The sequence below is a fragment of the Galleria mellonella genome, unplaced genomic scaffold (genome assembly GCF_026898425.1).
Source record: "Galleria mellonella isolate WM207_F2 unplaced genomic scaffold, CSIRO_AGI_GalMel_v1 utg44, whole genome shotgun sequence".
In the NCBI taxonomy this organism is placed as follows: domain Eukaryota; kingdom Metazoa; phylum Arthropoda; class Insecta; order Lepidoptera; family Pyralidae; genus Galleria; species Galleria mellonella.
The window spans coordinates 5,650,802-5,674,525 of record NW_026442100.1 but is presented as its reverse complement, the minus strand read 5'-3'; the positions used below and the strand labels follow the sequence as shown (position 1 = coordinate 5,674,525).

General features: G+C 33.7%; 1 protein-coding gene across 1 annotated transcript in view; it reads left to right on the top strand.

Annotated features, from left to right (window-relative positions):
* Nucleotides 1–430: 430 nt before the first annotated feature.
* The window catches only part of LOC113516388 (neuropeptide SIFamide receptor), a 195,021-nt gene continuing 171,727 nt past the window's right edge, over nt 431–23,724 (top strand). The window contains exon 1 of the mRNA XM_052898523.1: nt 431–1,190. Coding sequence (XP_052754483.1) covers nt 632–1,190 — 559 coding nt within the window. The 5' untranslated portion in view covers nt 431–631. The remainder of the gene's footprint in view (nt 1,191–23,724) is intronic.

Below are 23,724 nucleotides of genomic sequence, written 5' to 3'. Positions count from 1 at the left end.
GTGGGATAGAGGTGCCCAAGCAAACAACTTACCTATGTACAACGTCTACCTCTGGTAAAATGTATGTATAATATTCCATACTTTTTATACCATTTCTATATTAGTGTTTTTTTTTTAATTCATTAATATTGTTTCTAGAAATTTGAACTCCTAATTTATAGAGAGATTCCTTTTTAATGAACTATAGTTACAAAGTGCCTAAAATAAATTTTTCAAAATATACACGGAATCCTGTTTGAGAACCACTCGAATGCAATCCCGATAACCTTCCTACTTCCTAAAATTGTTATTGCTAACAACTGAGCCAAATTATACTCTATCCCTATAAAAATAAGGATACATGTAAATGCATAGCACGATTGTCCCGAATCGTGGCAATATGCACATGCGTCGAAGCACAAAGTAGTAGAAGCCGAGCGCTACGGCCAGACGGCGAGACACCGCCGACCGCTACGAGCGTAGACCCGCTACGAGACTACGCCGCGACTTTACGTAACTTTTCATACTTTTCTAAATGACATTCGAACATTTTGTATGTGTATGTATCGTGACTGTGGCTTCCGTTGACTTTTGATGTGGTTTAAAATGTGTTGTGTTTATTATTAATTATCGTTATGTTCTCAAATTAACGATGGCACCGCTAAGGATTCCGACAGGGGACTTTTTCACTGATGACCTGACGGAGTTTTTGAACTACTCCACGCAAACCCCATACCATGAGACCCGTCACCACGGGAGGCACCGTAACCACTCGCACAGGGAGAACCACTCGAAAAACCATAACGTGGCAGATATTCTATCAAATTCCATAATGGAAGTGATGAATACTAAATTCGTGCCTGATAACAGTGTGTTGCCTGATTTAGAGCCTTTGACCTCTCACATAGACGGGTCCATGGACCGTCATTACCCCCTTAAAATGAATATCACCATGAACAGATCTGATTTCGGTGTGATCAGCGATGAGTTTATGTACCGCCACAGCGGTGCTATGACCGCTGTATACTGTGCCGCCTATTTGCTCGTGTTCGTAGTGGGTCTAATCGGGAACTGTTTTGTCATTGCCGTCGTGTACCGTTCACCACGTATGAGGACTGTCACCAACTTCTTCATCGTGAACCTGGCTGTTGCTGATATACTCGTCATTGTATTCTGTTTGCCAGCGACGCTGATGTCCAACATATTTGTTCGTGAGTACTTTTATTAATATTATTGTAAGCGTAATTTCTATTCTTTTCATTTAAGAGTTTCCTCTTGTCGGTGTTACTCATTCATGCATCTTCTTCCAGCCAGTTCTATCCCAGGCCGTTACTTTGACCTCTCCATACGATATGACACACAGTGTTTCTTTTATCTGTCCCATGTAGTTATTCCTCGGTCTTCCTATTCCTCTTTTGCCTCCTATTTTTCCTTCCATTATGCTCTATAAAAATCTTCTTGTCGTATAAAATGGCCCAGCATTTTGTCTCTTCTATTCTCTATAATTTAAATTACCTAAATTTGATGGTAAACTAGTGAAATGGTGAGCGTTCTTAGATTTTGTAATTTGAAAATTTTAGACTTAGACCAGACAATTCTGCATTCAATTTCTGTATTTATAAAATAACAAAAATAGAAACATTAATTAAAATATACATAAAATAGTATTTAATTTCTCTGATAAAAAATAAATAATTAAGAGTCTTTAATAAGGATATTTTTGTTTTTTTTTTGTTGTTTGTTTTATAATTCGCTTTTGAAGTTGTCGAATTAAATCACAGTACATTTTTTCCTTCTAAATTATTATCCCAATTGTCTTATGAATAAAAATAAAATATTTGTAACTGATTATTATGTACTAGCGATCCGTCCCGGCTTCGTACGGGTATATAGATAGAAAGATAAATTAATATTTTGTATTAGCTTTGACAGACAAATTTTTGATACCTTGACCTACATTGTAGTAATTTCCATATATATATATATATATATATATATATATATATATATATATATATATATATATATATATATATATATATATGGTTAACTAGTTTTTCACTTTATTAATAATATATTTTTATTTTATAGATATATCGTTTTTTGTTTGGTTAATCACACACAACATGTTTTTGAGAATTATTAAAAAAACATAATATATTTTATTATGTGTGATCTGCAGCAATACAAAAAGGTATGTAAGTTGGATTGGCAAGCAATCTAAAGGTATAAATAACTATTTTACCTTATGTGAATAAAGTATTAATACTGAAGTCCATACTGGTTAGTAGATTAGATTTTTTTGTTAATTAAACACAAGCAAGTGGATGGCAAATGTTATGTTTCTGGTACGAGTACACATTAATGAATGCATGTGTATGTGTGTATGTGTGTGTATGTGTGTATGTATGTGTGTATGTGTATATGTATGTATATATATAGATATAGATTTAGTACATAGAATTAGGGTATTAGTTCATAATTATTTAAAAGTATACGAGTAGTATGGTATAAAGCTATATGTACAAGAGCGCAGGCTGCAATTAAACTGTAAATTCAAACTGCAGACAAACTTCAAAGCAGTTTCGCGGCACTAAGGACATTCTCTATTGAACTGTTTACTAGAAATAAATTTATAAATAAATGTTAAATTCCTTTACAATTGAGCGCCAAACAATCTACACTAAGTTTCGAGCAATTGCCTACAGATGCCTCGTTTAGATGTGAAACATATGTCGCAAAATGTGCGCAGACTAAAAAATAGAGATTGTTGGCTAATAGACAAGGTCGTAGGATTGTTAGTAATACATGTTTTTTCTTTTACATTTCCCCCCTCCCACCCTCAAGAATGAGTACGTTTGTACCGGATATTAAGTTACAAATTTTTAAGACTACGTGTCATTTGTAATGCTTAATTCTTTTTTATTTTACTTTCCATTCTTTTATTTTTTATACCTTACATTATTCACCTTTCAATTATATACTTAGCGTGATTTAAATTCAATTTAAAATTTGATTTATTTTATTATTTTATTATTACATCAGCCGCTGAATATAGAAGAATATGCCAATAGTTGCCACGCTTGGCAGACGAATTAACACCCGCAGTAATGCTTGTGGTTGTGTTTGGGGGATCCCGCTACCCATTCTTTGACCATTAGTAGAATAGTTTCCTTAATCGCCTCTTACGACATCCAAGAGGAAGGAAGGGATGGCCCATTCTATGCCAGGATCAGACATCCTAAATATAATTTACTAATAAAAACAGTAGTGTTTATAAAATATGCTGGTTCTTTTTTTTCTACTACTTAGAATAGCAAACAAGCTGACGGCCCACCTGATGGAAAGTGGTAACCGTCGCCTATAGACATGAACAGTACCATGATCATAACAGAGTATACTGTTTCGTCCTTGATACCTCCCGATGCGTTGCCATTCCTGAGAACTCAGGTATTATTCCTTTGTACCCTGTAAATTCACGCCATATCCCACCCTTTAAAGCGAAACACAGCCATGCAAACACAACTGCTTTACGGTTGAAACACGAATAGGACAGAGATAACCAAGCAATCGACTTTTGTACAAAATCTTTCTCTGTTGAAATTATTAGTCTTGTTGTTATATATTATTATTTATTAATTATATTTAATTGTAAATAAAAATGCCGTCTGTTGACGTGATGTAATATATATTTTGTTTTAAATTCATTTGTTTATCAACTTTCTTTTTTAAATAAAGAACTACAAAGGTTGCTTGGAAGAGATCGCTCTTAGCGATAAGTTCGCCCGTTGTTTTCTCATTGTGATTATTTCTTGTAATTATTTATATTTATAATAAGTTTACTATTGTAATCTTTTGGAGGAAACAATAAAGAGTATCTATCTATCTATCTACAATTGTCAATGTATGTAAAGAGGTTAATTTGGAACAAATAGTCGTTCCAGGAAATGTAGCATCCATACATACAACACTCGCATGGATGGTAGCAGAATGAAACAAAATACTTCTAACCAATAAATCAGTAACCTGACCCATTGTATGCGATCCATCCATCAAAATGCAACGCAGTTATCCAAGCACAATAGCTAGGAGGTATCCATTCAGAGGACTTTTGTTCGACATCTTTCTATCTATATAATAATGTACCTCATCTGGGATAATAGATGTATTTATATTACTTGCATACATTTCATACATGTACTTATATTTCTTGCATACGTAGACCGTTAGACCGCATTCAAAGTCGGGCGGCTCGAATTATCGATAGTCAACGCCTTACTGTCCGACTTGATCCACTGAAACTGCGCAGAGATGTTGCATCTCTGTGCATCTTCTACCGAATGTATCATGGGGAGTGCTCTGAGGAATTGTTCGGATTGATACCTGCTGCTGATTTTCACCACCGTACAACCCGCCACAAACTAAAGTTTCATCCCAATCATCTGGACGAGTGGCGGTCTTCCACCGTGCGTTTTTCAAGGCACTTTCTTCCACGTACAACCATTCTTTGGAATCAACTTCCAGCAGCAGTATTTCCGAACCGATACGACAACATAACCTTCAAGAATAGAGTCTATTCCTTTTTAAAAGGCCGGCAGCACATCTGCAATGCCGCTGGTGTTGTGGGTGATCATGGGCGGCGGTAGTCACTTACCATCAGGTGAGCCGCATGCTCGTTTGCCCCCTGTGTTGTAAAAAAAAATACACCCACTCTAACTTGCCTACCTCGCCTTGGAATTATAATTTTTGTTTGTATAAATAAAACCCGTTATTGGCTATATTCATAAGAGACTTAGCATGTAAGTTGTTTTTTAAGAGCTGTGGATTTTTGTATAAAATAAAAAAAATAGCCATTATGTCAACATACTTTTTTTATACAACTAATTCATAATAAACATGTAATGGTACGGTGTAATGGCGTCTCGCAGACTCATTGGATAGGTGTCTTAAAACTAATGACAATACTTCTAAAGCGTGGAAAGCGAGCTTGTAACTGTAAATCCAGGGATAATGTTCATGAAACTGAACTTTTCGTCTCGTTATCGCCACACTAGCTTAATTCCGCGGATTTATCTATAGCTAGAACAAAGTATGTATAAGTGTTAGTACAAATATAATACTAATATTATAAATACAAAAGTTACTCTCTCTCTATCTGTCTATTACCTTTTCATGTTTAGATTACTAAATAAATTTTTAATAATGTTAATTTTGGTATAGAGATAGTTTTCTTTTAAACGATGATAATAGAATGGTAACTCTAACTAACGTCTGCGCTAACAGTATACGCTTACGGGCACCAGTGAGGGATGATGGGTGAATAAAAAGACAGGTTTGTTAGTTTAACGTGATAAATACACTTGAAATTCTAAATATATATTTATATAACAAATGTATATTTGTTATTTATATATATTTATTCGTTCATATATGTAATTTTAGTATGTATGTATATCAATAATTACTAGTACCGCATTCGAGTATTCTGACACTTCCCTATGGTTGACTGGGAGAGAATGCTTTTAACATTAAGTCCGCCATGTACACATATATGTACTGATGAATAAATAAATAAATAATAAATTCAACACAATGGTTTCCAGTGGTTGACCACATAGAGGTCGACCTGACAAGGTATATTGCTAGCAATAGTACTGTTGGCGATAAGGCCGCCCGTTGTTTTCTCAGTATAACATTTTATTGTAATTATTTGTATTATATATATATATATATATATATATAGTATTATGGAGGAAACAATAAGGAGTATCTATCTATCTATCTATCTATCATGTAACTTTGTTTGTTCATCCGTTTATAAACACATGTTAAATTCATGCGTAGGCAGAACTCATTTGTGGGTGGACTTTACTATTATATTTGGAAATAAATGAATACAGTGCACTTTGATCATCATTAAACATCATCATTTCGGACATTATCCGTCCATTGCTGGACATAAGCTTCTCCCATAGGCTGCCATAAGGAACGGTCCTGAGCCACCTGCATCCACTGACTCCAATTTTTATATTCTAATACAATTTTGAGGAGGGAAAGGAATTGTTAGCAATGGAGTTTGACAGCCCCGTTGCTAGCAATATGCGCTATTAGGTCGACCTCGACGTGGTTCCCCCTGGAAACCATCGTGAACAATTCTTGTTACATTCGTCACGATGAGCTAACTGACCTGCTTCATCCTCACCTATCATCCTTCACTGGTGCCCCGCCGGTGTATACTAATAGCGCGGGTGGGGTTACCATTCCATTATCACCTATTAAAAAATACAATTTTGAGTATTCATTCTGTCTTCGATAGATTCCACTTCTGTATTGATTCATTTTTTTCTTATCCATCATTTCAGCCATTATCCGTCCTACTACCTACATCCACTGACTCCCTTCCAACATTAACATTTTTCTTATTGAATCACGTAAATCTTATTATAATCAAAGCCGCCTTTTTTTAAACAAAATTATAAATTACCTCTATTATATTATCTTGAAATATAACCATAGAATTTTAGTATGAAAATTAGAGATGTAAAAATGCCCGCCAGTTAGTTCAATGACACGCCAATTATTGAATTTCCTAACTTATTGAGTGATAAAAATACTCAATCTTACTCTGTCGAACTAACTATGACAGTTACATTCTATAAAATTTGAATTTGGAACCTAAAAAGTGCCAACTAAGTGATTTGATTAGTTGTTCAGGAAAATGTTTCAAATATATACGTTCAGAGGTAGTATCTCTCTACAATTTTTTTTTATACAACTTAGAATGGCAAACAAGCTGACGGCTCACCTGATGAAAAGTGGTAACCGTCGCCTGTAGATATAAGCAGTATCATGGACATAACAGAGTATACTGTTTCGCCCATGATAACCCCACGACAATATAACCTTCAAGAAAAGAGCATATTCCTTTTTAAAAGGCCGGCAGCACACCTGCAATGCCTTTGCTGTTGTGGGTGACCATGGGCGGCGGTAGTCACTTACCATCAGGTGAGCCGCATGCTCGTTTGCCCCCTGTGTTGTAAAAAAATCTTGTTTGCCATTCTAAGTATTTGTATATTTTTTTATGGGATCAATCTGTAAGTATATTACCTTTTTATACAGCCCATTCAAGACGCAATTTCAGCTAAGAAGAACGGACAAGAAACTCGGCTGTTACTTTTTTCAAAAAGTTTAACTATATAAATAATGAATTTGTGTTAAATACAAACTGCTGAGCAGTATCGGATCATAAAATTACCAAAACCAAACATTATACTTTAACCGTAAAAATAACCAACTGAATTGAGTTACGTGTATTTTTAGCGGTAATTACTGGCATGATGGTATCATTAGTACTACATAGGTCATTGAACTAGAACCACAGTCCCATACACACATTTTAGGAGTGCAGAGTTGCCTGTATCGCCTTCCTGTACTTTACGACATGTGGACATCTTTATGACTCATGTATTTTAATGCTAATAAACTTTATCCCGTATAGTCCCGGCATAGAATAGGTCACCCCTTTCTATGCCGTGGAAGTCGTAAGAGGCGATTAAGGGAGGTCTAACTGCAGTTGCCAGTCCATCTGCTAAACGTGGCAACTAGTAGCAAGTGGACAGTTAAAAGCTAATATAATTAAACTTTACAATAAAGAATAAATAAATAAATATTTGAATTTAAAACGTATAATCGCGTCAAATGTAAAATTTTAAATACGATCCAAATGTAGCATTTGATTGTAAGCATAAAATTTTCTGAATCTGGTGTTGTGGGTGATCATGGGCGGCGGTAGTCACTTACCATCAGGTGAGCCGCATGCTCGTTTGCCCCCTGTATTGTAAAAAAAAACCAAAAGAAATAATGACATTTCTCGTTACAAAATTCATATGGGACCAGTACAAGTGACAGCAAAAAATATTTACTTTCAGAAATCAAATCTACAGATTCAAGATGTGAACACTATTTACAAAGGAATGATAAAATCAACGGGAAGCTTAATAAACGTATTCCAGGAAATATCCACTCAATTTATGTAAATGCAACTTATGTCTTCCAAACATGTTCGGACTTATAAGTGTTTGTAGTATTTGTTTTAGCATATGTTATTTGTTCTTCTGTGGGAGTGAACTTAATACATTAGCACTAGTAATACAGGATGTTGGTTTAAGGAGTGGGTAATATTTGTGATTATAAACTTATTTATAGATAGAGGGAGACTTTGTACAAAAGTCGATTGCTTGTGTACCTCTGACCCATTCGTGTTTCTACCGTGAAGCAGTTGTGTTTGCATGGCTGTGTTTCGGTTTGAAGGGTGGGATATGGCGTGAATTTACAAGGTACAGAGGAATAACAACTGAGTACTAAGGAATGGCAACGCATGGGGGGTATCATGGGCGAAACAGTATACTCTGTTATGTCAATGGTACTGCTCATGTCTATAGACGACAGTTACCACTTTCCATCAGGTGGGCCGTCAGCTTGTTTGCCATTCTAACTTGTATAAAAAAAAAACACGGATAGGGTATATCATAATGTAGCATATAAGGTATATTTACATACTAACACACAAAAATTTTGTCATGAAATTGAAAACTCTCAATAGAGGAAAATATAGCTACTATAAACTACTAGCTTTATACCGTCGCCAATAGATATGAGCAGCACCATGGACATAACCGAGTATACTGTTTCGCTCATGATACCCCCCCATGCGTTGCCATTCCTGAGGACTCAGTTGTTATTCCTCTATACCCTGTAAATTCACTGCCATATCCCACCCTTCAAATCAAAACACAGCCATGCAAACAACAGCTTCACGGTAGAAACACGAATGGGACAGAGGTGCTCAAGCAAACGACTTTTGTACAGTCTCCCTTTGGAATATTATACGCTATATTATTACTTTCATAACTTAATTACAATGCAGGTAATTGATGTTTAAATAGTAGTAATAGTTAAGTTAACGGATCAAGAAGTTCTGATGACAGTATTACAGCATTTAGTCTCGAGTGACACAAGTTGTATTCGAAATAATATTTAGACTCTGCACTTATACTCGAAGGACACAGAGGTCCCTAAACGTTTCCCGTACTTAAGGCCCTTGAATTTGTTATACCTTGTTACAGGGACTGACCCTTCGCCATTGATGCGACTTTTAAAAGAGATCGCAAGGTTACCTAGTAATTACTGTCGACTCTCAAATTGTGTCTATTATTTGATGGAAGCTTCCAAATTAACTTTTCATGAAATAAAAGTAAAAAAAAGTTAAATGAGTTGAGTAAAAGTGAAATAAATTACATTTTAGAAAAAAAAAGAAAGAAGAAAGAAACATTTATTGTTTATTTAACTGTGAAGCAGTTGTTTTTGCATGGCTGTGTTTCAGTTTTAAGGGTGGGATATGGCAGTGAATTTACAGAGTACAGAGAAATAACACCTGAGTCCTCAAGAATGGCAACGCACGTTAGGCAAGATCATGGGCGAATCAGTATACTCTGTTATGTCCATGATACTGCTCATGTCTATAGGCGGCGGTTACCGCTTTCCATCAGGTGGACCGTCAGCTTGTTTGCCATTCTAAGTAGTATAAAAGAAAATAATAATTCACGCGGAACCACGGGGCGTAGCTAGTTTGTTAATAATAATTAAAATATCATAAGTCAACGTGACAATCTATTATGAAGTACTAGAAAACTTGTATAAACTTGTACTGCGACTACAAACAATAGGAGTCAACTTAGCTTGCCGCGAATTTGTCAATCTTGTCCCCCAACTCGGAACTATAACTTAACTGGGCGACCAAACAAGTCACTGAATAACTTAGACTCACAGTTGGTGTTTATGTCGGTTTGTCTATCCGTCCAAGGAATGTTTCTTTTTTTTAAACAAATATATATATATATATATTTTTTTTATATTGAAATGAACTTAATTATAAGCATTGTTGAATAGTTATTATTTATAAATCTACCGCCTAGTTTGTTAGAAAATCAGCTGTTGCTTTTTTCTAATAAAACTTGAGTTTACTAGTCAAAAATGCGAATCGATAAACTACAACCAATCACAGAATTCTTGTACAGATACTACTAAATACTAGAAGGACATGAGCAGTACCATGGACTTAACAAAGTATACTGTTTCGCCCATGATACCCCCCATGCGTTGCCATTCCTAAGGACTCAGGTGTTATTCCTCTGTACCCAGTAAATTCACGCCATATCCCACGCTTTAAACCGAAACACAGCCATGCAAACACAACTGCTTCACGGCTGAAACACGAATGGGACAGAGGTACCCAAGCAATTGACTTTTGTACAAAGTCCCTCTGGTGACTTAGTATACAAATTATTCTATGTACTAAGTTAGGATGTAATCTACCCATGTACCAAACTTCATTTAAATCCATTTAGCAGTTTTTGTTTGGACGAATAACAAACATCTAACCATCGAAACAAATTTTTGTATTATATTAATGAAATAATAACAATAAAATAATAACAATAAAATAAAGAAATACAGAAATACGGCAATGAAATTAAAAAGTACCCGGGTATAACAATACAAGGTATTTTATCTTCTATAAAGAGTGCTCTGTCCTTAGCTTCGTTTAAAGGACAAGTCAAATCACATTTTCTTTCACTGTAGTTACTGTTTTCCTTTCTTACTTTATTTCTTTTATCATTTTACTAGATTCATCATATTTTCTTGTGTGTGCTATATATATCTATATGTGTATACATATCTATGTAGTATATATTATTAGCTACAGTAAATAGTTTAATAAATAATAGGTATTTGATATTTTTGTGCATTTTTTGACGTTTTTGTAGTTTGTAGTATGTAAAAATTATTGATTCCCTCTTGCGCCACCTGCCCACTTCTATCTGTTCTCCTTTAACCAAAGGTTGTCTGTAAGAGATTGCCCTAGCGACAAGACCGCCTTTTGTACCTTTATGTAATCTTTAATTAGTACTTTATGCTATTGTATTTCAGCTTATTTGCTACTCTAAGTTGTATAAAAAACTATATTATATTATAATATTTGGTTAAGCTACTAAGGCTGTCTATCGCGACTCCATCATCTCGAAGTCGTTGGATTCTTTATCACTTATGAAAATCCTTTCCTTGTGGATAGCTACGTCATAAAAAAAATCTAGATATATTAAAAAAGTCTAGATGCCAACTCCAACGGCTTAGACAGTATTTTATTATGCACTAGCTACGCCCGCGACATTGTCCACGTTGCTGAAATTAACTCAACGTTATATAGAAACTAATTAAAAAAAAAAAAAAAAAATATATATATATATATATAATTTAGACTATTAGACAGTCTAATAATGTTCAACAGTAGTACAAATATAAAATCGATTATTTATCAAATACTGTGTTTTGTTACTAATTCCATCAGCTTGGTGGCGCCTTCGTAGTATAAAAAAGCCGATAAACTGCGAGTCTGACCCGTGCAATGAGGATTCCCTACAATATCATCAAGTTGAAAAAAAATTGTAAATAACTACAAATTTGCTGTTTTCGGATTTTTTTCCTTTACTTATGATATACGACATTCCCTTTTGTCAAATTTCATGATTCTAGGTCAACGGAAAGTAACTTATAGGTTTTGATTCCCATTGCAAATGTCAAAATATGCGATATAAATGGAACATAAGATATCTTTTTATTGCGTCGAGCTTGATTTTGTCACTGCTTTAAGAGATTGCAAATTTGAGTATATGATATTAATTTCAACTCGATTCCTCCACACGTTTCTAAGAAAAATGGTCTTGACGGACAAACGGACGGACAGTTGGATAACACAATGATCCTATAAAGGTTCCATTTTTTCCTTTGGAAGTACGGAACTCTAAAAATGATCATACTAACTATCATATGTATTAAGTTAGGATATAACTTTAAATTCCATTCAAATCCATCCATAGATTTTGTTATAAAAACGTGGATCAATTGAACAAACGCGAGCGTCACATAAGAAATAAAGTTTACTGCGCCATCTTTATCGCAGCAGGCCAAGTAACCTGTAACTGCGATACCGTACGGAACAGCCGAAGGCACTGCCATCTTTTATCGAGCATAAAACCCGAGTAGTTAAGTCCTTCGTTTTATCACGCTGACCGTTTGTATGCGGTCGGAATGATTATACGTCAATCTTAGGGACTCATACAGCAATGCTTCCAGTCTTTACTTGATCTTGAAAACTTTTGTTAATTTGCTGGTGTATTTAACCGACTTCGAAAAGGAGGAGATTTTCAGTTCGGGTTTGTTTTTTTATCATAAAAAACAGAATCATTGTTAACCTTTTAATTTCGTATTTTATAAACCGATTTTAAATATTATTTTTTTATTAGATTCAGACTTTAGATTGGTCCCATATAAATAAAACAAACTCGATTCCATAGTTTAGTTTCTATATCAATATAATTGTTTTTGCCACGATTGTTTTATATAAAACAAAATTTTAAATCATATAATTTCCGTTTTAAATACGCCATGTGAGCCCCACATAGAATGGGTCACCCCTTCCTTTCCCGTGGGCCTCATAAGAGACAACTAAGGGAGGGAGAGGGATAGGCAGCAACGTTTCACTTAAAACGTCTCTAAACGTATAACTGCGGTTGCCAACTTGCCTGCGGAAAGTGGCAACTACTGACAAAACTTCCCTCATGGGAAGGCTTATGTTTAGGCTCATGACAGTTAATATGGCTGAAATATTAAACGTGTTAAATATGATTTACAGTCTATTAATTATTTGAAATATGATTTTCGTACATTACTGATATTTCTATAATAATTTTTAAGTAAGCAAAATGTTATGTATGTTAAAATATATGCAAGTCGAATGTCTATATACAAATAATTATGTTTATATTATTATATTTTTACCTTTTATTATATATATATATATATATATATATATATATATATATATATATATATATATATATATATATATAATAAAAATAATGTTAAATAGAATTATCCAAATCGATTCTGAATTGGTGAATAACTCATAAAGCTCATAAAAAATACAAAGGAGAACCTTTTAGAATTCACTGGAAAAGACACTTCTCAGAAATGCTCCCAATAAAATTTGAGTAAACTTGATTCTGTTGTATTCTTGTAACGTTAACTTACACGTTAACGTTCCGCGTTGTTGAAGGAAATATGTCAGGGCAGTTATGGGGAACATCGGGGCGTTTATGGGCCGTTACGTTAAGTCGAAAGGCTGTACTAATTACGTTCTCTAGTGCTCTCTAATATGTGGTTACTCTATGTAGTAGTGTGTAAATAATATATTACAGTAGAGACATAATATATGAAAATGTAGTAAGAAAATCTTAGATCATCATGTCTGTTATGTCCATGGTACTGCACATGTCTATAGGCGACGGTTACCACTTTCTATCAGGTGGACTGTCAGCTTGTTTGCCATTCTAAGTTGTATAAAAAAGACCGTATCAGCCCTTAATTGTTCTTTGCTAAACATAGGGCTCTCCCTTGAGAGATTTTCCCAGTAGCTGCCATTTTGGCAGGCGAGTTGGCAACCACAGTTAGGCTTTGGTGGTGTTTTAAGAAATCTTAGATATGGACCGTTAAATATTTTTGAGTTTTTTTTTTTTAATATTTGAACGAAATACAAACGGACAGCGCATCTGATGGAAAGTGGTAACTGTCGCCTGTAGATGTAAACCATGAGCATCGTAAAATAATTATCATTCTTTCATAGTAAAAAATAAAACAAATAAGAAATCTTGTCTATTATATAGTTAGCAATATATAACATATTATTTAATAAATGAAATGAAATGAAATGAAATGAAATGAAATGAAATGAAATGAAATGAAATGAAATGAAATGAAATGAAATGAAATGAAATGAAATGAAATGAAATGAAATGAAATGAAATGAAATGAAATGAAATGAAATGAAATGAAATGAAATGAAATGAAATGAAATGAAATGAAATGAAATGAAATGAAATGAAATGAAATGAAATGAAATGAAATGAAATGAAATGAAATGAAATGAAATGAAATGAAATGAAATGAAATGAAATGAAATGAAATGAAATGAAATGAAATGAAATGAAATGAAATGAAATGAAATGAAATGAAATGAAATGAAATGAAATGAAATGAAATGAAATGAAATGAAATAAATGAAATGAAATGAAATGAAATGAAATGAAATGAAATGAAATGAAATGAAATGAAATGAAATGAAATGAAATGAAATGAAATGAAATGAAATGAAATGAAATGAAATGAAATGAAATGAAATGAAATGAAATGAAATGAAATGAAATGAAATGAAATGAAATGAAATGAAATGAAATGAAATGAAATGAAATGAAATGAAATGAAATGAAATGAAATGAAATGAAATGAAATGAAATGAAATGAAATGAAATGAAATGAAATGAAATGAAATGAAATGAAATGAAATGAAATGAAATGAAATGAAATGAAATGAAATGAAATGAAATGAAATGAAATGAAATGAAATGAAATGAAATTAAATTAAATTAAATTAAATTAAATGAAATGAAATGAAATTCATTTGTTATAAAAGTAGTACATAATAGATGGTATGGTTGTTTATGTTATATAGATCTCACTTTTAGTCTTTACAGACGTGCAAATACATATTTGAATTAATCTATTATATTATTATTCTTTATATAATTCAATTAAAGTTACATATTATTCATTTATTATTATTATAAAAGTAATGAAATTATTGTTATAAAACTGTCATATATTCATTACGAATGTTAAAATTATATCAAGTATGTATTGTCAAAATATTATGTTTTCTAATAATTATAGTTCAAAACAATATTATTATATTCTAATTTCTTTTTATTCTAATAGAGTTTGAGTCAACACTGAAAACCTAAAAGAAAATGATAATATATAATAGATAGATAGATAGATAGATAGATACTCTTTATTATTTCCTCCAAAAGATTACAACAGTAAACTTATTATAAATATAAACAATTACAAGAAATAATCACAGTGAGAAAACAACGGGCGACCTTATCGTTAATCTCTTAAATGAAAATTTAAGACTTTATTTATATTTTTTTAGAAACCATCACTCTTTAAGAGAAATGGAACCTTAAAATAGAGTTTGAAAGCTTTTTTTTTAAACGCAAGTCATTAACTCAGTCCGAAACAAATTAAGAAGCAAACAGGTAAAGAGACAATTTCAAATAATATCAAAACTCTTGCCAGATGTCCAACAATTTTAGTTTTAATATTCTTGTGACTATGAACACTGAAAAGTACTTATTCTAGAATGTAATATTAATTGTTTATAATTTAATATATACTGTATTTTTTTAATTAAATTTAATATATACTTAAGTCTTCATAATCTTCAACATAACCTTCAAGAAAAGAGGGTATTCCTCAGGCAAAAGGCCGGTCGTAAACCTGCAATGCCGCTTTTTGTTATGGATAAAATAATATTACGCTGATCATGATTGGGATAAGGGCAGGAAGATGATATACTAAAGTCTTCTTGAAAAAAATAAATCTATCCACATTTTACTGAACTGGTTGTTATCTTGAAGAAGTGCATATCACTGGTTATTTGATTAGAGTTATTTTGTATAATTCCGCTACCATTAGTACGTGTGTGACTGCCAACACTAGAAGATTGATCACCACTATTACTACCAGAAGTTCCACAACCTTCCATGTTAACCATCAATCTCCGATTATTATTTTGTTCATGCATGTTTTCGTAGTTTGGGAGCTAAAAGTTTAACACTAAACTTTGAAAAACGATCTAAGAACATGTCTCGTTTAGTAGTAAAACCAATTTTGGAATAAACTATTATTAAGAAACACTTATTAAACAAAGTCATGCATGATGTTAGTCGACCATGTATAGACTTAATGATCATCTACCAGAGGGAGATTTTATACAAAACTCGTTTGCTTGGATACCTCTATTCCATTCGTGTTTCTGTCGTGAAGCAGTTGTGTTTGCATGGCTGTGTTTCGGTTTGAAGGGTGGGATGTGGCAGTGAATTTACAGGGTATAGAGAAATAACACTTGAGTCTTTAGAAATGGCGACGCATGGGGGGTATCACTCTCTATAAACAGTATACTCTGTTATGTCCATGGTACTGCTCATGACTATAGGCGACGGATACCACTTTCCATCAGGTGGGTCGTCAGCTTATTTGCCATCCTGAGTTGCATAAAAAAATGTTATTTTAAACATAAAACATTTTCATAAACACAAATATTGTTAACTGATATTTAAAACAGAAACTGTTGAGTTTTTTGTGAATTCTTCTCAGCAAATAACAACATTTCGAATCTAACAGTAGAATCATAAAAATGAGGATTTAAAAGAGCTTGAAAACAATTCAATTCGAATAGAGATAGTTTTGAATTTGATTTATGCAAAAATCGAACTTGTGACCATCGAAATAGATATGTTAAACCACTATACCACTAGGTCAGTTAGAGTAACAATTACATAAAAATAGATGCAGGAAAACTCCATGACCTTCATAAATATCAGATCCACTCCTCTGAACCTATTATTCCCCGTTCCCATAAAACTGTCTATGAATATTTCTTTCATATAGTGGCTATCGGTACGAAGATTGCCAAATTGCAATTTCGTATTTTAAGTACTCATGGAGTAGGTACTTCTTGTTCCTAAAATTTATAGTATGACTTTACAGTTTTAACCGTTTTACTATCAGAGGGACTGTATGCTTGTTTGTCACTATTGTGATATAAAAAATCACAATATTTGACAGATGTGTCCAAATTCCATTTTCATTTTATTATGTAAATGAGTTCAGTACACAAAATACTGCGCACATATTTCTTATCGTTCAGCCTTTTATATCCTATTGCTGAATATAGGTCTACTCTTAGGGGATTTCGCTAGTAGTTGCCAGGTTTACCAATTTTTATCGGTTTTACCGATTTTTATGAAATTTTGTGTGCAAATCGGGTAGGTCTAAGAATTAGTCAACATCTATTTTTCATAGCCCTCAATGATAGGGGTGACCCCACCCCTAAATTTTTTTTTTATTGTTGTGTCAATTTTTTTATTTTTATTTTATCATGATTTAGCATTGAAAAATACATACAAATTCAAATTTTCACGCTTTTACGATCAACCCCTGTTGTTTAATCGCAATTTTTATATGCCGCAATAGGGCTGCAAGATGACAATCGAATATAATAATTGTAGTACGATATATTTTCATGTATAGTTCTAAAAATAATGTATATGGTAAAACAAGGTTTACTGAGTTACCTAGTATATATATATAAAACATAATGCTCACAACTTACTGATACATTCAAATAAAAATTTTACTTGCTTACGAATACGTATAAGCACGTATCATCGAGCTCAGTGAATCGTTTTAAACAAGGATGAAATTAGCTTTGAGTTTCCATTACCATTGTAATTGGCAGCATTGGGAGACATACCAGTAATGAAAGGAATGGTGAGCACTTCAGCTGCGGGTTGATAACCCCAAGTAGGTATTTGTCTATGTAATATATCGAGCACGTGGCAGCATAGGTGACTTCCTTCACTTTTAAGATTTCAGGTTTAATTCTCAAATCTGGTTTTTTAGTAATGCTTTTTTCATAATATTAAGATAAAGACTAAACCCGCTAAAGAGAGGCTTATTTTTAGCAGTGGACAGTTAAAGGCTGAAAAGATGAAAGTTCGTAAACAAGCATACGGTACGTCTGACGATATACGTAGATCTAAATTAGATGCAATTCTCTATTTAAATACAAGAATATATATATTCTTTATTGCACAAAAACATACAGTAACAACAATAAGTTAATAACAATGTTAGCAAAGGCGGACTTATCTCTAAAAGAGATTTCTTCCAGTCAACCTAACGCAGTGGCATAGGAAGTAGTGAGTGGGCAGTAGTAGTGCAAGACAGAAATTTAAATAAATATTTACATAAATTATAAATAATTATATATATACACACATACATTCACATATATACATACATACACATACACATATATATACATATACACATACATATACACACATACATACACACGTTAAATACAACATATAAATATCAGATACAAGAGAACACAATGATGACAGTCTTCTAATCATTTTTATATTTAAATTAAATTGGAAAGATAAAATGATTTTAATCTTTTTTTGAAGGAACTGCTAGACGGGCTATTCTGAATGTTCACGGGAAGTTTATTCCACAGCTGTACAGCACGATATGCAAATGAGTTACCCATAAAATGGGTTTTACAGTTGGGAAGCTTCAGTACCCTGGACTGGTTCAGACAAAGACGTCTAGGTCTGGAAGGAGGAGGTAATAATTGGAACCGGGAACGAAGGTAGGAAGGAGAATTGGGATCATTAAGGATATTATATAGGACCGCTAGGACATGTGTCTCATGACGATGTCTAATTGGGAGCCACTTTAAACGAGTGCGGTATTCCGAGACATGATCATATTTTCGTAAGCTGAAAATAAACCTTATCGCTAAATTTTGCAACCGCTCAAGCTTATTTAGCAGCTCCTCGGTCACATCTAAGAAACAGACATCGGCATAATCCAGAATGGGAAGAAGAATAGATTGTGCAAGCATAATTTTGGTATTGAAAGGGAGAAAGTATTGGAGACGTTTGAGAGAGTGATATGAAAAGTACATCCGTCTACTAATGTCATTAATATGAGAGGTCCACGACAATGTACTATCCATAATAAGTCCTAAGTTTTTCACTTTATCAGTATAAGATATCTTAGTACCCTCGTATACCAATGGAGGAATCTGAGACCATTCCAACTTACACCTCAGCCTGCCACTACCGACAATCATAGCTTGAGATTTGGCTGGATTAACAATAAGACCAAATGATTTAGCCCAGGAGTGAATAGCCAGTAGATCATCGTTTAGAGCTGAAGTTGCCTGTGTAACCTCAGACAGCATAAAGTGACCATAAATATGACCATGAAATAACCATTTTTACATGCAATTGACAAACTAACTTATGATGATGGACAGTGAAAACATCTCTAGACACTACACATACTAAAGAGTACTAGAGGGTGGCTTTGTAATAAAAAAAGAAAATTAAAAAAAACCCTCTAAACGTATCATTATCGTTAATAAGTTAGTTTTAAATTTATCGAGTCACTAGTTGACCCGGCAAAGGTTTTGCTACATAAATATTTTTTTCTGGATAGGCATACCCTAATCACCTGGCGGTACGAAATATACTTTACGACCTAACTCTCGTACCTACTAAATATGCATAAATATTTATAAGTTACATTTTATATTCCAAAAAGGTACTTCTTATTATTTATTGTCTTGAAACTGTAATTTGAGGCGTGGGATTAAAATGCAAATAATGTTTTGAATTTATCTGTAAAAATTGATAAAAATCGGTCAAGTCATTTCAGAGTAGTTTGATATATAAACACCATAACACGAGACTTTATATATATATATATATATATATATATATATATATATATATATATATATATATATATATATATATATATATATATATATATATATATATATATATATAAATAGGTAAACGTCGCCTATAGACATAAGCAGTACCACGGACATAACAGAGTATACTGTTTCGCCCATGATACCCCCCATGGCCACCACTACGATAGGCCACCACTTCCTGTCCCGTGGGTGTCGTAAGAGACGACTAATGGACCTTAAAGGTAGTGTGATGGGCAGCAGCGTCCCTCTTAAAACATCTCCAAAGCCTAACTGCGGTAGCCAATCCGCCTGCCAAGCGTGGCAACCACTGGCAAAATCCTTTAAGGGGAAGCTTATGTTCAGCAGTAGATAGTTAAAGTTAAAGTCTGATATAATGATAATATTATTTTCATTATTGTTATTGTTATTATTGCACTTGTAAGTTACATATAAAATAATGTATTTAAATGTAAGCAAGGGTTGACTTATCTCTGACAGAGATCTCTTCCAGTCAACCTAGTACAGTAAGAAAGCATTTCGTTAGCGGGCAGCTGAAGTGCTACAACTATTAACACAAAAAAATATACAGTTAAATAAAATATTAAAATATATAATAAAATATTACATAAATACATACACTATAAATACATATAATACCTACCTACTTATATAATAAATGTTATGTATAAAATAAATGAATATACTACTTACATTAGAACTATTTACAATTTACAATTATTTACCTATAAAAAACTACACTATCAGCGAATAACATAATCTATCTATCATTTTCGAAAATTCCATCTACTCACGAGAAGTCAGGCCTAATCGCTAGTTGTTAATATAAATGCGCATGCATTAACGCCTAACACGAACTACGTTTGTCTCCTAAGTGCACTGGTGTCTTGAACTTTGTTCTCCTACCCGTCTTTTGGTGAGAATAAAAAAAAAGTAATGACATTAGATTCTTAGAAAGTTTCAAATTAGTCTCATTTATTTTTTATAAAAAACGCAATTTAACTATAAATACTTTTTATTGTATCAAATTTATACATTATAAAGTTGAACGTACTAAGTGCTGAGTAGGCGTACATGAGGCGAGTAAAGTTATAAAAGTGGATAAAGCAAAAGTGATACAAATACACAGAACAGAAGGTAGAAAATTATATAGAAAAAACTGTTAATAAACATTTATTTGTCTATTTTCTTTATGTATTATGTACAGTTATTTCAGCATGTTACTATAATTATGTCACATATTTTTCACCACATCTGCCCTTCATACGCTTTCTGTTTTTACCTAATGGTTAGAGAATGCCATATGGTATTAAGCTCGCCACTTGTACAAAGTTTTATTGTGCAAGAAAGAAGGAGACTTTGTATAAAAGTCAATTGCTTGGGTACCATTCGTGTTAATACCGTGACTACCTATTATTGAACCTTATAATGAACGGTTAAAAGAAACCCAACAAAATGCTAAGTTCTTTTTTTCTTAGCTAACTTTGTAGACGGCCTATGCACACTGTTTGCAAAGAATGAGATCTTTGAGGTAGAAATATTCAAATATTATCCTCCGAGGTCGTTGACAAGCCTTTGTCGTTCAAGTGTTAGGAAGGCTTTTATAAAGGTTATTGTCGATGTTCATAAATATCCATATTATGTTTAGATAGCATATTAGATATATTCTAAGTCGTATAATATATATATATATATATATATATATATATATATATATATATATATATATATATAGACATGAGCAGTACCATGGACATAACAGAGTATACTGTTACACCCATGATACCCCCCATGCGTTGCCATTCCTGAGAACTCAGATGTTATTCCTCTGTACCGTGCAAATTCACGGCATATTGTACCCTTCAGATATATACAATATTTACACGTTAACTACCCAGTTATAAATGTAAGTATAAATATATAAAAAACAATATCTCTTGGTGAATAAATGAGCCATATTCAATCCATATTAATATTAGACCACCATAAATATCGTAGCTAGCATAAACCTGCTTTTTATAGCGTATAACCATAAGCAGCACTGTAAAAAAACTACCTAGTGAAAATATTTTTATTTGTACCTCATAAACTCGAGATATCATCGCGAACGGAATTATTCGGAGTTCATATTTGTTTCTCGCTTATTTTTTTTTTCTATTTTTTCCCAAACCATAAGCAGTTTAGGCGACAGCCTATAAACTACGCCATGTCTTACCCAGACTCATGCAAATATGTAATGTCTTTGTTATTGTGAGTACAGGAGCATATTTCTTCGGGATAGGTTACTTAATTTGAATAGGTATTTGTTGTAGCTGACACTTGTCAGCTTTCCTATGCCACGGTAGATATATAGGTTATACTTTTGATATATAATATATAAGTAATAATGAATAATTATCATAATTATTTACCAGAAGGAGACTGTGTACAAAAGTCGTTTGCTTGGGTACCTCTGTCCCATTCGTGTTTCAACCGTAAAGCAGTTGTGTTTGCATGACTGTGTTTCGGGTTGAAGGGTGGGATATGGCGTGAATTTACAGAGCACAGAGGAAGAACACCCGAGTCCTCAGGAATGGCAACGCATGGGGAGTATCATGGGCGAAACAGTATACTTTATTATGTCCTTGGTACTGCTCATGTCTATAGGCGACGGTTACCGCTTTCCATCAGGTGGGCCGTCAACTTATTTGCCATTCTAAGTTGTATTAAAAATCATCATATCATCCTTTAACTGTCCACTGCTGAACGTAAGCCTCCCCCTTGGGCGGTTTTGCCGGTAGTTGCCACGCTTGGCTGGCGGGTTGACAACCGCAGTTTAGTTTTTAGATGATGTTTTAAGAGAAACGCTGCTGTGCATCCCCCGACTATTAAGTTCACTTAATCGCCTTTTACGATGCCTACGAGAAAGGATAGAATGGGCAATTCTATCCCGGGACCACACGGGGACAATAATAAATAATAAACCACAATATCAAGTGTATACAACTGAAAAGAGAATGGCAGTCTCTCTTCAGTCGTACATTCTTGATTCTTTTTTTTCTGACGGTAATTGTTGTTGGCCGCAGATGGCCTTTACAACTTCACCGAACGCATGTGTGCAGGGGCGAGTGCAGATGGCACTCCAAGCCCGCGAGAGGGGAGCGACAGAGGTGTCGACTCTTTCTAATGGACTGCGGCGTGCGCCCGAGGGCGCCTAAGTGGCTCGAACCTCGGCTCGGGCCACATTCTTGATAGAGTGGTCGTGGTTTTTATAATGATCGTGGATCGTCGATGAGGCCCTCCCTCGCGATTGAGGTCCTCGCAATGCGTCTCCATCTATTTCTGCTCACACCCGAGCTAGAGCATTCCACAGTAGACTGCTGTGTGGCCGTTTTGATGAGGTCAGTCCATCGCGTTGGTGATCTACTCCTAGTACGTTTGCCTTGTACGAACTCTTGGACAATTAGACGTCCCATACAATTTTCATTCCGGATGATATATGCGAAAGTACTTAAGAATTCGTATTTGAGGAGTCGACGATAATCTTTCTCTGACTTTTAGTTCGTTCAGAATGGAAACGTCAGTTCGGAAGGAATTCCAAAGTATTTGAAGCGGTCATCGTTTCTATACTCAAAATAAGTTTAAATTTGTTTTTAATCATAACATAAAATTTACATAGAAATATGTAATAACCTTAAACCGTTCCCATTCCATGCAGAGTTTCAACTATACGTAGTAGCATCCAAATCGGTTTCATTAAAAAAAAAAGCCTTAATGAGGTCAGTAAAAGGGAAAAGGTAACCCTCTATAGGGAGTTAAAAACTTGTCCGCCGAGTTCAATGACCAGCAGTTACTATTTGCAACAGAAGCACGTTTGCGAAACCCCAATTTCTATCGTCTGCTAGTCTTTCAAATGGATTGTTCTAACTGTTTTTAATTGTGTTTAAAATGCTAATCGCTTTTGATTATCGGTAAGTTGGGTATCCACGTTAGATCTTTTCGGTTCGATGGACAATTTGAGTCGATTCTAAGATCCCATTCTGCAAACTTGTCTCTTGAAGTTAATTTTAATTTGATTGTTTAGCTAAACTATAAAGTTACAAACCTTAGGAAACTAAACATAAAATAGTTCTCGCTTAATTCTATTAGAACCTTGGTTTGTTAATAACTGAATAATTTTCATTGTAATATCAAATTTAAATTTTGGTTTTCAAGATAGAAATACGAGTAGA